The sequence below is a fragment of the Diceros bicornis genome, chromosome 5 (assembly GCF_020826845.1).
Source record: "Diceros bicornis minor isolate mBicDic1 chromosome 5, mDicBic1.mat.cur, whole genome shotgun sequence".
Taxonomy (NCBI): domain Eukaryota; kingdom Metazoa; phylum Chordata; class Mammalia; order Perissodactyla; family Rhinocerotidae; genus Diceros; species Diceros bicornis.
In genome coordinates this window covers 40,886,682-40,900,560 of record NC_080744.1, presented here as the reverse complement: position 1 = coordinate 40,900,560, position 13,879 = coordinate 40,886,682, and the positions used below count along the sequence as shown (strand labels likewise).

At 38.1% G+C, this 13,879-nt stretch overlaps 1 protein-coding gene across 10 annotated transcripts in view; it reads left to right on the top strand.

Annotated features, from left to right (window-relative positions):
• The window catches only part of TP53BP1 (tumor protein p53 binding protein 1), a 92,413-nt gene that overhangs the window by 38,478 nt on the left and 40,056 nt on the right, over window positions 1-13,879 (top strand). For 8 of the 10 annotated variants that reach the window (XM_058541408.1, XM_058541411.1, XM_058541410.1 and 5 more), the window contains one exon: window positions 6,882-8,205. In XM_058541408.1, coding sequence (XP_058397391.1) covers window positions 6,882-8,205 — 1,324 coding nt within the window. Of the gene's footprint in view, window positions 1-6,881; window positions 8,206-13,639; window positions 13,767-13,879 lie in introns of those variants that run through there. The other 2 variants (XM_058541418.1, XM_058541416.1) reach the window with 1 other exon arrangement.

The following is a 13,879-nucleotide window of genomic DNA, read 5'->3' as shown; positions in this document are numbered from 1 at the left end:
GACCACAAAGGGAGAACTGACTTTTTGAAAAACAAGATGCTATTGAAGAAATTACCCCACCTTCAGCATTTACTGGAGACCTTCAAAGGCAGCTATAAAACCAGCAATGAAAATTTGAGGCAAATGAGTGGTGCTGAACATAGTGCAAAGGTCGCTGGAACCTAAGATGACTCTAGTCAAATTTCTTTGGACTCATATTTTAAGATGCCTTAGCCAGTACGGTCCAGGGCTCTTAAAAAATCTCTGAAGAGTACCTTTACAACATAGTTTTTATGGTAAGGGTGTGATTTTACTTAATTAATAAGCATTTGTAAAAACCAAAAAAGGAGTCAGTTAAAACAAGGTTTCTCCCCACCCCAACCCAGAGACAACCACCTTCAGTTTTTTAAGCTTTTTCTTTTATTTACCTCTAACTCTATATATCACGATTATATTTCCATACATTCTTTAAAGAAATTTTTTAGCTCTTGCTTTTTTTTTCCAGTATAGTTACATCATAATTTTAAGTCATTATTGAGTTTACATTATTAGGAACATTATTGTTATAAACACTATTTACAGCAGAGCCTGTGGAATATTATTATTTTTCCATGTTTGCATAATTTCTTGTTTTCTCTGGAATTGATAATTGTCTTTTTTATTTGTCTGGTTTTCTACAAACTTCTCACTAAATCAACCCTAGGCTCTCCACCAGTCGTCAAAATCTCCTTTTAAGATGCTCGGGGGTCTCAAACTTCGTCTTTTTGGAGAAACCTCTTTTGGAGCCTCCTGATTTCTGATCTGTACTGTTGCATTCTATGCGTGGTGCATAACTGGCACTTCCCTTTCATTGTCATCCTTGGAGATTGTCCTTACCTGTCTTTGTCTTGGATTCCTCTTGGGCTCCATGTCTTCTAGCTCAGTTTACTCCCTCTTTTTGGTGGACGACATTCTTTAGTAGCAGACTCTCTGCTCTCATACTTGATTCATAGTTTGTAGGAGTATAGAATTCTGGGTTAGAAATACTTTTAAACTTTTTGAAGGCATTGCTCCACTGTCGTTACACTTCTGATGTTGCTGTTGAGAACTGTGTGGGCGGTCTGATTCTGATCTTTAATATGTGAGCAGTTTTTTTCCTTTTTGGCATCTTCTAGGATTTTCTCTTTGTCTCCAGTATTCTGAAATTTCCAGACCCTTGGCATAGGTCTATTTTCATTCATTGTATTGGGCAGTTGGTAAGCCCTCTCAATCTAGAAACTCAGGTCCTTCAGTTCAGGGACGTTTAATTATTTAATCCCCCCCCCTTTTTTTTTTGGTAAGGAAGATTAGCTCTAAGCTAACATCTGTTGCCAGTCCTCCTCTTTTTGCTGAGAAAGATTAGCCCTGGACTAACAGCTGTGCCCATCTTCCTCTACTTTAATTGTTTTTAGTTTTTTTTTTTTTAGGAAGATTGGCCCTGAGTTAACATCTGTTGCCAATCTTCCTCCTTATTTCCTCCCCAAAGCCCCAGTAGATAGTTGTATGTCGTAGTTGACTACCTGCTAGTTGCTCTACGTGGGACGCCGCTTCAGCATGGCTTGATGAGCGGTGCATAGGTCCGCGCCCAGGATCCGAACCGGAGAACCCTGGGCTGCCGAAGCGGAGCACACGAACTTAACCACTAGGCCACCAGGCCAGCCCCTTCCTCTACTTTATGGGTGGGACACCTGCTACAGCATGGTTTGATAAGCAGTGCATGGGTTCGTGCCCTGGATCTGAACCTGTGAACGCTGGGCTGCCGAAGCGGAGCTGGTGAACCTAAGCACTAGGCCACGGGGCTGGCCCCTCTTTTTTTTTTTGTAAATAGAATACTTATTGTTTGGATGTTGAAACTCCTAGAATAGTCTTATGTTTTTCTTATTTCGTCTCCTACTTTCCATCTCTTACTTTTTGTTCAACTTTCTGGGTGATTTCCTCAAATATCTTTTTTTAAAAAAATAGCTTTATTGAGATATTCACATGCCATATTGTTCACCCTTTTAAAGTGTACAATCCAATGGCTTTTATTTTTATATTTACAAAGTTGTGCAGTTATTCACCACCATCTAATTTTAGAACATTTTTATCCCCCCCCCTGCCAGAAGACCCCATGCCCATTAGCAGTCACTCCCATTTGCCCCACCCCTAGCCCTAGTAAACCACTGATCTACTTTGTGTCTATAGATTTGCCTATTCTGAACATTTCATATAAGTGGAATTATACAATATTTAGTCTTTTGTGATTAGTTTCTTTCATTTAGCATAATGTTTTCACGGTTCATCCATGTTGTGGCATGTATCAGAACTTCATTCCTTTTTATTCTGAATAACGCTATGTTGTATGTATATACCACATTTATTTATCCATTCATCAGTTGATGGACATTTGGGTTGTTTCTACTTTTTGGCTATTGTGAATAATGCTGCTGGGTATATTTGTGCACAAGTTTTTGTGTGGGTGTATATTTTTATTTCTCTTATATATACCTAGGAGAGCAGTTACTGAGTTCAGTCATCTTTTAACCTTTGTCTGAGTTATTAATTTCTACTCTTGGGTCTTTAATTTCTAAACTCTTTTTTTCTCTGAATGTCCTCCCTTTTTTTAAAAATAGCATTTTGTCTTGTTTTATGGGCATACTATCTTATCTCCCTAAAGATATTAATACAGTCATGCATCACTTAACGACGAGGGTACGTTCTGAGAAATGTGTTGTTAGGCGATTTTGTTGTGCAAACATCATAGAGTGTACTTACACAAACCTAGATGGTATAGCCTACTACACACCTAGGCCGTATAGCAGTAATGTTATGGGACCACCATTGTATATGCAGTCTGTTGTTGACTGAAATGTCATTATGTAGCACATGACTGTAATAGTTTTTTTGAGAAGTTTTCTCCTCCCTTGAATAGTCACTGTTTCTTCAAATAGAATTTAGTTAGTTTTGATGTTTGATTTTCAAATTAGAGGCTTTCCTCAAGTGTCGGATAATCCTTAATTGTCCGCTTCAAGAGTGAAATACCAGAAAACTCATTAGAAGTTCTGAGCTAGTGGTTGGTGCTTGTTTCTTTTTTTTTTTTAATTTTATTTATTTTTTTTTCCCCCAAAGCCCCAGTAGATAGTTGTTTGTCATAGCTGCACATCCTTCTAGTTGCTGCATGTGGGACACGGCCTCAGCATGGCCGGAGAAGCGGCGCGTCAGTGCGCGCTGGGATCCGAACCCGGGCCGCCAGCAGCGGAGTGCACGCACTCAACGCACTAAGCCACGGGGCCAGCCCTGGTGCTTGTTTCTGGGATTCATCTACTGGGCCATTTTGGGGGTCCCCCTAATGTCGGCATCTTGATTTGTGTGCTGGCTGCCATTGTTCTAGAAGTCTGTTGCTGTTGAGAGGCAGGTGCAGGTTCCCTTCAATATGTAAATTTTCGTTTAGTCTCCCTGTTTTCAGTATGGTACTTTCTGAAAACTGTGCCTCTTGTCCTCCAGTTCAGGAATGCTCTCTTTGACTCTCTTCAGGGCAGAGGAGGTTGAGGGAGAGAGGATCTGGGAGTTGAACTGCTTTTTAAATAGATCGGTCAGTCTTCCTGCTTTTAGCTCCATCCTTACTACCACTTCCAGAGTTACCTGGTGCTGCCGCCAAGTCTTGAATCTTTTTTGGGCGTGGTGGTTCTATGGTGTAATTTGGGCTGCTTCTTGGCTTTCTCTACTGCTGGCTTAGGAATTTAGCTTTCACTAGTCTGCTAAATAGATGACGCCGCTTCCAAAATTTTGTTGCAGTTATCTTTTCTTCTGTTTTCTTTTGCTTGAAAATTCGTGCTTTAAAAAAAATCCCTTTACCATTGCTTAGTGGAGTTTTGGAAAAGAGTTCAAGTAAATGCATGTATTAAATCCATTTCTTTTTGGAAGTTCTAGATGTTTTTCATTATGTATCCAACTCCTTACATGTTATTATTCTTAACAGCTAATTTTGCACATCTGTTCTTTCTTCTGTACCTTGGTTACTGGAGTCCAAACCAACTTTATTTTGATGTTGTAAGATATAAATATTTATAATTAGATAATTACTAATCAAGAGAAAATTGGCATAAACGTAATTTAGTGTATTTTTTCTTTCTTTCCTAATATGTTTGTTAATTGCAGAGCCTCTTGGACCCTTCACCAGAATGTGAGGGATAGGGAAAGGATTAGTAGAACATAGTTTGGTATTTAACGCTTTTCTCATTCTTGATATACATATTAATTTGGGGGATGACAAATCAGATTATAGATGATTGTATGAATGGCTTGTACACTCTGTATATGTGACACCAGTTTTTGACTGATTGGATACTATGGATTTAGGTCTATACTGAATCTAGACTTAAGGTTGAGTCATATTGAGCATAGTCCTGACAGTTCTCTGTCATTCTTTATCCAGAGCCCTGAGGGACTTTTGTTTACTTCACTTGATTATTCTGACTAGGCCTCCAGGGAGCCTCATCACTGTGGATTATTAGGGGCCAGACACTCGGAGGCTAGATCCAGGCAGTCTTTAGAGATAGGCTGGTTAGCCCCTGAAATTTTACTCTGACTGAAATTGTACATATATTGAAAAAAATTCTGTAAAAAAAAAAAAAATCACATCAGTATTTACTTTGATAATGCTTGAAAGGTATTCATAATGGGGGGCAACTTCTTAATGGTTTCCTTTTGGGGTGATGAAAATGTTTTAGAACTGGATAGAGGTGGTGGTTGTACAGGATTGTAAATGTTCACTTTAAAGTGGTTAATTTTATGTTATGTGAGTTTCACTTTAAAAAAAGGTATTTATAGTTTTATTAGTGAGGTCTTATCTATGAACCTTTGTAAAATGACTTATTTTTTTGCAACAAGAGAAAAATACATATTTCTTGTAGAGGATGTATAATATGCAGATAAATGAAAATAAGCTCATCAGTATCCTGTCTTAGAAATAACTACTCAAGTTTTTTATGGTATATGTTTATTAATTTAAAAAATACATGAAAATTATGTAAAAATGTATAGAAAGACTACAATAAAATAGATATTCACATATTTTTTTCTAAAAACGAACCTTTTTCTATTTAATGCATAGCCTGAGTGTTTTTCTGTATCTTTTAATATTTATCTACAATTTTATGTAGAGACAAAGTATTCCATCATGTGGATGTATCATAATTTTTGTATGAATCTCCTACCAGTAGACATTTAAGATACTTCATCGTATTTCCTATTCTAAATAATAATTTAGTATTGAACAGTATTATAGCTAAATCTCAGTGTATTTCCATCAAATAATTTCCCAGAAATAGAATTATTGGGCTAAGGGATATATAAAGTTTCAAGGTGATTGTTTTGTATTGCCAAATTACCATTTAGGAGTGTTGAGCCAATTTATACTTAGTCATGCCTGAGAGTATATGAGCAGGCTCAAATTTATGACTATTTTTATAATCTGAAAGGGTAAACAATAACACCAGACATTGAAATATCAGAAATTATGGAATATATGGAATGTTTGATAGCCTATTTTGATTCCTCATTCCCTTAAAAATCATAGCCTTACCAGCTATGTCTAGAGTTTTATAGCGTTTATATTAGGCAAAATAACACACTAAATTTAAATTGTTAACATAAAACATATCTAAGCTTTGGCTTCTTTTCTCTTTTTTTTAAATTAAGGTTATTATTTACATAAAATAAAAATGCTGTTTTAAGTGTGTAGTTAGATGACTTTTGGTATTGTATACAAATGTATAACCACCCATCACCATCAAAGTATAGAACAGTTTCCTCACCTAAAAAGTTTCTTCATAATCCTTTGCATTTGATTCCTCCTCCTCACCCCCCTGATCCCCTCTTCTACCCTAGGCAACCACTCATCTGCCTTCTGTCACTATAGTTTTGTTTTTTCGAGAATTTCATATAATTGGAAACATAAAGTGCATATGGTCTTTTGTGTTTGAGTTCTTTAGCTTAGCATATTTTTGAGATGCATTCATATTGTTATGTGTGTTAATATTTTATTCCTTTTCATTGTTGAGTAGTATTCCATCATATGACTATATCCACAATTTGTGTATCTATTCCCCATACAGACAAACATTTGGGTTGCTTCCAGTTTTTGGCTGTTATGAATAATACTGCTATGAATATTTGCATACACATCTTTGGTAGACATATGATTTTATTTCTCTTGGGTAAATAACTTACAAGTAGAATTTCTGGGTCATATGGTAATACATGTTTAACTTGATAAGATACTGCCATACTGTTTTCCAAAGTGCCTGTACCTTTTACATTCCTACCAGCAGTGTCTGAGAGTTGCAGTTGTTCCACATCTTCATCAACAAGATGTAGTCTTTTTAACTTCAGCCATCCTTGTTGGTATGTAGTGGTATCTGTTGACTAATGGTATTTTCAGCTTTGGATTTTAATATCTGCTTTATGAATGCTAGTATATTTTGAAATAGTGGGACGTAAGATGTATATTTCCACTTTGTGAGAACTGAAGTGGGCTGTGTAAGCATATGTTCAAATGGTTCCTATGTAATTGAGAGCTCTCATATATATGACGTGATTTTAGTAGCTTGGTGATGTACAGTTAAATTTAAGTGTCTTTCTACCCTTACAAGCATCAGTTAATACTTTCTGGTTTTTGTTTGGATTATGCTTACTTATTATATATCAATGATTCATAAGAAAAGCATTAAATAGAGTGACTTGTGTTGAAAAGGCTGGTGATAAGGAGCTTTGTATTTCTGAGATTATGGCCTTAGAGTTCTTGAATTCTTGAATAATTGATTTAGAAATTTTAGATGAATTTGAGGATTATATAAAAGAAATATTATGAACAAATGATGATTTGCCTCTGTGTTCTTCCTTAGGACATTTTCATTCCATCGCCAAGTTTGGAAGAACGATCAAATGATGGGAAGAAAGGTGATTTGCACAGTTCATCTTTGACTGTTGAGTATTCTAAAACTTCAGAGATTGAACCAAAGAATTCCACTGAGGATTTTGGGCTATCTTTGACAGGGGATTCTTGTAAGTTGATGCTTTCTACAAGTGAGTATAGTCAGTCCCCAAAGATGGAGAGCTTGAGTTCTCATAGGATTGATGAAGATGGAGAAAATACACAGATTGAGGATACTGAACCCATGTCTCCAGTTCTCAATTCTAAACGTGTTCCTGCTGAAAATGATAGTATCCTGATGAATCCAGCACAAGATGGGCAAGTAGAACTGAATCAGAATGATGATAAAACAAAGGGGAATAATGCAGAAACCAGAGACGACATTAGTATTGTAGCTACTGGTTGCAAAGGCAGAGAAGAGACTGTAGCAGAGGACGTTTGTATTGATCTCACTTGTGATTCAGGGAGTCAGGCAGTTCCTTCTCCAGCTACTCGATCTGAGGCACTCTCTAGTGTGTTAGATCAGGAGGAAGCTATGGAAATTAAAGAACATCATCCAGAGGAGGCATCTTCAGGATCTGAGGTGGAAGAAATCCCTGAGACTCCTTATGAAAGTCAAGGAGAGGAGCCCAAAGAAGAAAATATGGACAATGTCCCATTGCACCTTTCTCTGACTGAAACTCAGTCCCAAGGGTTGTGTCTTCGAAAGGAAAGCCCAAAAGAAGAATGCCAGGAAGCTATGGAAGTTGAAACCAGTGTGATTAGTATTGATTCCCCGCAAAAGCTTCCAGTACTTGACCAAGAATTGGAACATAAGGATCAGGAAGCATGGGAAGAAGCTACTTCAGAGGACTCTAGTGTTGTCATTGTAGATGTGAAGGCACCATCTCCCAGAGTTGATGTTGCTTCCGAACCTTTAGAGGGAGTGGAGAAATGCTCGGATTCCCAGTTGTGGGAGGATGATGCTCCAGAAATAGAACCATGTGCTGAGAATAGAGCAGATACCCGGGAAGAAAAGAGTGCAGAATATGAAGGAGATCTGAAATCAGTGACTGCAGAAAAGGAACCTTTAGAGGTGGACTCTCCACAGTCCCCCTTGACTTTAGTGAGAGCAGATGATGCTCAGAGACCTGACCAGGAGATGCAGCAGACCCAACCTCAAGAGAAAACAGATAACTCATTAACAGAAGACTCAGAAATGGCTAATGCAAAGCAGATGGGCTCAGGTGTAGAGGCCCAGCAGCTGGAGAAGGGCCCTGCCCATGCCTCACAAAGCTTCTGTGAAAGCTCTAGTGGTAAGTGTGATTGTAAATTGTTCTGGGTCTCCAACCAAATTATAATTTGGAATGGAAGGTAGGAGCAAACTGCATGCTTATGTCAGGCCAAAATTATGGGTTTATGTTTATGAACAGCCAATAATAGTTTCTTAAAATTTAAAAATTTGAGTTGTATATTTCTTTTGTAGCTGTAATCATTTGTGGAATCAGAGATCATTTGAAGTTTATCAGCTTTTTAACTCAGGAATAATCAACATGAAATTGCACCAATCTGGTGTTTTCTACTTAGTCCCAACCTTGTTCCCTATTTTTATATTTTGGCAGTTGCCTTGAAGTATAAGGATCTTTTTTGATTACCCTACATAGTAAAATCCTATTGAGAACTCTGTTAATGAGTATGCCATTATTGATTGTTTCCTCTTTATGGGCACTAAGTTTCTAAATTTGGTTCAGCATATCTATATCTATCTATCTATATATCTATCTATCTATCTATATCTATATCTATATATATCTTAAACCTTAGATTAGAAAAGATATTAGTTTGTGTTCTTTATTTTATGAAGTCCAGAATGAGAATTTGGATTACGTTCTGAAATATTTGTAGAGTATTATGTATGACATTAGCTGAAAAGAATTCAAACTTTCTAAATGCCCAGCGTTAGTATAATTTAAAAACAAAACAAAACAAACTCTGAAAACAAAAAGATAAATACAAACTTAAGAAAACAAACTTCTAGGGATATGGAAATGAGAAATGGTATTGGGCACCATCATAGCAATTAGTTTGGGTGATCATACCTTTCAGTGTTCCTGGAACAGTCCCAGTTTATACCTCTTGTCTAGGAGTGGTTATTAGCAGTACTTTTTTTTCACTCTCAAAATTGCCCCTATTCATTATACTCAGGAATTTTTGTTTTCCTCTTCAGAACAAGAAATGTTAGAGCTGAAAAGGAGGTTAGGGGTTATTGAGTTCAGTCTCTTCCTAAAGTCATGTGGCTAGTTAATAGATTGAGGTGAGACTAGACCCTAGGTCACCTGATTCCCAAGTCTCTGCTTTTTCCTCCTGTAAAACTATAATGTAGTTTCTCTGGGGCCAGCCCGGTGTCGTCATGGTTAAGTTCGTGTTCTCTGCTTTGGCGGGCCGGGGTTCGCCAGTTTGGATCCTGGGCACGAACCTACTCACTGCTCATCAAGCCGTGTTGAGGTGGTGTCCTACATAGAAAAGCTACAACTCTACAACTATGAGAGAAGCTACAACTCTACAACTATGATATACAACTATGTACTGGGGCTTTGGGGAGGAAAAAGAAAAAGAGGAAGATTGGCAACAGATGTTAGCTCAGCACCAATCTTTCTCAAAAAAAAAAAAGAGCTTTAAAAAACAAGAAACTAGAATGCATTTTCTCTGATTGTGATGAATTATAATAAAGAACTACCTGAATGACTTAATATTCTGTATTATTGAACATTTTTGTTATCTCTGTACATCTAAATACTGTTATTGACCTAGGCTAAGAAAGCATCAGGGCCTGCAGATTGTTTTAATATGGTTACTTAGGAGTACTTTTTAATTATCTTAGCAATTGTATGCAAAAGGAGCTCCTAAAGCATTGGGATATTAGTTCTATTATGTTAGTCGTACTCTCCATGAATTCTTGTTTATACGGTTAATTGGCAGAGCCAGCTCTTTTTCCTAACAGACACTGCTGTAGTAAAACTTATTTTACTAATGTTTATATAGGTTATTGAAAATGCTAGTAAGTTATTTTCTGCTTACTTCAAGATTTTTGTTCTTGAGCAAACAACTAAAAGCAGTGAACACAGTGGCTGGACTATTAGAGAATTAGTCTAAAGTAAAATAAATCATTCAAAAGAGTATTGCTAGGGGCAGGCCCAGTGGCCAAGCGGTTAAGTGCGTGCGCTCAGCTGCGGCGGCCCGGGGTTCGCTGGTTCGGATCCCGGGCATGCGCGGATGCACCGCTTGTCAAGTCATGCTGTGATGGCATCCCGTATAAAGTGAGGAAGATGGGCACAGATGTTAGACCAGGGCCAGTCTTCCTCAGCAAAAAGAGGAGGATTTGCAGATGTTAGCTCAGGGCTGATCTTCCTCACAAAAAAAAAAAAAAAAAAGAATATTGCTAGAACAGAAAAAAATTATTCTATATTTAAAATAGAGTTGTTTGGGGGGCCGGCCCGGTGGCGCAATTGGTTAGGTGCGCGCGCTCCGCTGCGGCGGCTCAGGGTTCGCCAGTTCGGATCCTGGGCGTGCACTGATGCACCACTTGTCAAGCCATGCTGTGGGGCGTCCCATATAAAGTAGAGGAAGATGGGCATGGATGTTAGCCCAGGGCCAGTCTTCCTCAGCCAAAAAAAAAGAGGAGGATTGGCAGATGTTAGCTCAGGGCCGATCTTCCTCACACACACAAAAATATATTATATATAGTTGTTTGGTTGCTAAACCTTAAGAGACTAATTTAAATGAGAGTAACCTAAAACGTTAATGGTTCTTAAGTCTGGGAGGACAGAATGAACGGTATGAATTGGTTGAGTACCAAGTTTGTTCTTTAGATTTCTGCATGCTAAAGTTAGAAGGGCACTTTTGTTCTGTTTTCTGTTAATAGCTTTATTGATTAAAAAAAGATACATGCTTAATTGTGAAAAATGTTCAAATAATACAGGAAAGTAGAGACAGAGAGTGGGGAGAGGGAGAGTATAGGGGGAGAAAAAGAGAGAATCACTCTAAATGTCTCCGTTTATAGATAATGTGTCGCTGTTAATAGTTTGGTGACCTCTTCAGACATCTGTCTAGGGAGACCAAAAAGCAAATTTAGAAAGATGGTACTTGGAAGCCCAACCTTATTCAAGTATAGAATAAATTTATGATGGGTTGATGATGTGAAAAATCGTAACAAGTTTAGTAAGTCTTTAATTAAATCCACAAATAGTATACTATAATAGGTTAATAATGATCAGGGAAGCTGGATATCTTTCGTGCTCCAGCTCTAACCTTTGTTGGCTTATTTTATGAAATATCATCCTAATAGGCAGTTAATGTCAGAGGCAGACTCTTAGGGTAGACTGTTTATGCATGGTGTCACCTAGTATAGAAATCCTTATATTTTTAATTAGATGGCTTTTAATCAGTTGTTAAGAAGTGACCAGTTCTTCTCTTGAGACCAAAAGTAGAAAAAATGGGCTTAGATTATAACAGAAAGTTCGAGTAAGAGAGATCCCTCTGACATTAAGGGTTTTAAATATTGCTTTGGACTAATGAATTCTCTGAAGTCCTTAGTAGTAAGATCAAATGCCCTATTCAGATGGTTTGACAATTGGTATTAAGTTTGCTTTTGTTTATTCATATCTTTCTTCAGGGATTGGTGTACTGGCATATAATAGGATAGCCCATGATAATCTGGGAAAGCGAAAAGGGGGTTGGTTATTTAAATAATGTAGGTGTGCTAAATGTTAGAGAAAGAATTGAATATGTGGAAAATTTCAGTAAATTTAAAAGGATAAAATATTATTTTGCAGGATTTGGTGATAATTCGGCTTGATTAGTGGTGTCTTTCAGATGAGTGAACAAAAGCAGAGAAATGGGAAAGCATTTGGAGGACACTGAATATGAATAATTAAAGACTAGAAATGTAGACTGTTATGCTGACTGAAGGGTTAGGAATTTATCTTCTAGTGGAAACCTTGAAGTTTTTGACCAGGAGCTAACATGTTCAAAGTCATGTTTCATGGGAAGGTTGCTTTCGTTGTAGTGTGCAGAAAGAATTGGGAGTTGGGGAAAGAGGGAGACTTCAGGCAAAGAAAGTAATTTGTAGGCTGTTGTAATAATCCAGGAATGAGGCATTGAAGACCAGATAAGAGTGGCAGCGCTGCCTGTGAAAGACTCAATTTTCCGTTAGGTTGTAGTGTTGTGGTTGGATCAATGGTGTTAAAATAACCTTTCATAAGTTTTGTCTAGTACTGTGCGAAGTAAACCCTGTTACAAGGAAATAATTTTCAGTAATTAATGCATATTACATTTACATATTATGGTTTGTCATGTAGAAGGATGTACTTAAAGATTTCACACAGATTTTCAAAAGTCTGCATGGTCAATCGTAATACTAGGGATGGTTCCTGTCGAGAGCAGTGCAGGGGCTGGCCCGGGGGTTCAGTTCTTGCGTTCTGCTTCCGTGGCTTGGGGTTCGCCCATTCGGATCCTGGGCGCGGACCTGCTCACCGCTCATCAGGCCATGCTGAGGTGGCATCCCATATAGAAGAGCTACAACTGTACAGCCAGCTATGATACTAACTAGGTACTGGGACTTTGGGGAGAAAAAAGAAAAAGAGGAAGATTGGCAACAGATGTTAGTGCAGGGCCAGTCTTCCTCAAAAGAAAAAAAAAAGAAGAAAGCAGCGCGGTGCAAGTGATTGTTCCAGAAATAAAAATTCTGTAAAATATATCTTTGGAATGTATGGTGCTTTGTGAGGTTTTTTGTTTTTTAGTGTGTATATCTCTTCTGAGTTCTTCTTTATCAACCTAAAGGACTTGCTCTTTAAGGAGCTGCCAGAATGAATGCTTACTACCATTTCTCTTTTTTCTATAACTAAAGTGGAGTTCTTTCCCCTTTAGATGCGATGTTGAGATTCTTACACTATTCACAGTTCTTTTAGCTGAGCATCTGTGCTTTTCATCCTTTCTTTCTTTTTTTTTTTTTGAGGAAGATCTGCCCTGCGCTAACATCTGCCAATCCTCCTCTTTTTGCTGAGGAAGACTGGCCCTGAGCTAACGTCCTTGCCCATCTTCCTCCACTTTATATGGGATGCTGCCACAGCATAGCCTGACAAACGGTGCATCGGTGCGCACCTGGGATCTGAACCCTGGCCGTCAGCAGCGGAGTGCGCGTACTTAACCATTAAGCCATGGGGCTGGCCCTCATCCTTTATTTCTAAAGTCCATTTCGTTTTCTGTTTTCATCCCTTCAGGTTACTAATTCGTTCCCTCTTAACATGCAGATGTAAGAGACGTTTTTTGTTGTTGTTTTGTGATTTTGAAGAAAAAAGTATCAAAGTGCTTGATATTAAAGATGACAAAGGATAGAAGTAGAATGGAAAAAGATGAAAGAGGAAAATGTGGTATAATAAGAAATATTTGGTCTTCATCCGGTTCCTGGCACAGAGCCCCTAAAACCCCTGTAATTTCCTAAGTGATAGGAATATCTTTTCTTATTCATAACACGCCCTTTCAGTTACATCTGAGTTTGTGCTAATGGAGTGATTTAGGGTGGGGATCCCTACATAGCCTCAGGATGGGGCCTTTCACCAGAAAGACCAAGTGATTAAAGGGTTGGAACTTTCAGACCCACCCACTGATTTCCTGGAAGGGGAGGGGCTGGAGATTAAAGCTCTGAAAACTCTTGAACAAAAAGATTTGATAAGCTTCTTGGTTGGTAAAAGAGCTAGGAGAGTGTCTCATCCCAATTCCACTGGACAGAAGCTCCTGCTATCAGGACCCTTCTGCACCTCACCCTATGTACCCCTTCATCTGGCTATTCATGTGTGTCGTTTATAATAAACTGTTAAATGTAAGTAAATGTTTCTCTGAGTCCTGTGAGTGGCTCTCACAAATTAATCGAACCTGAGGAGGGGGTCGTGGGAACCTCTGATGTATAGCTAGTTGGTCAGAAGCACAGGTCAC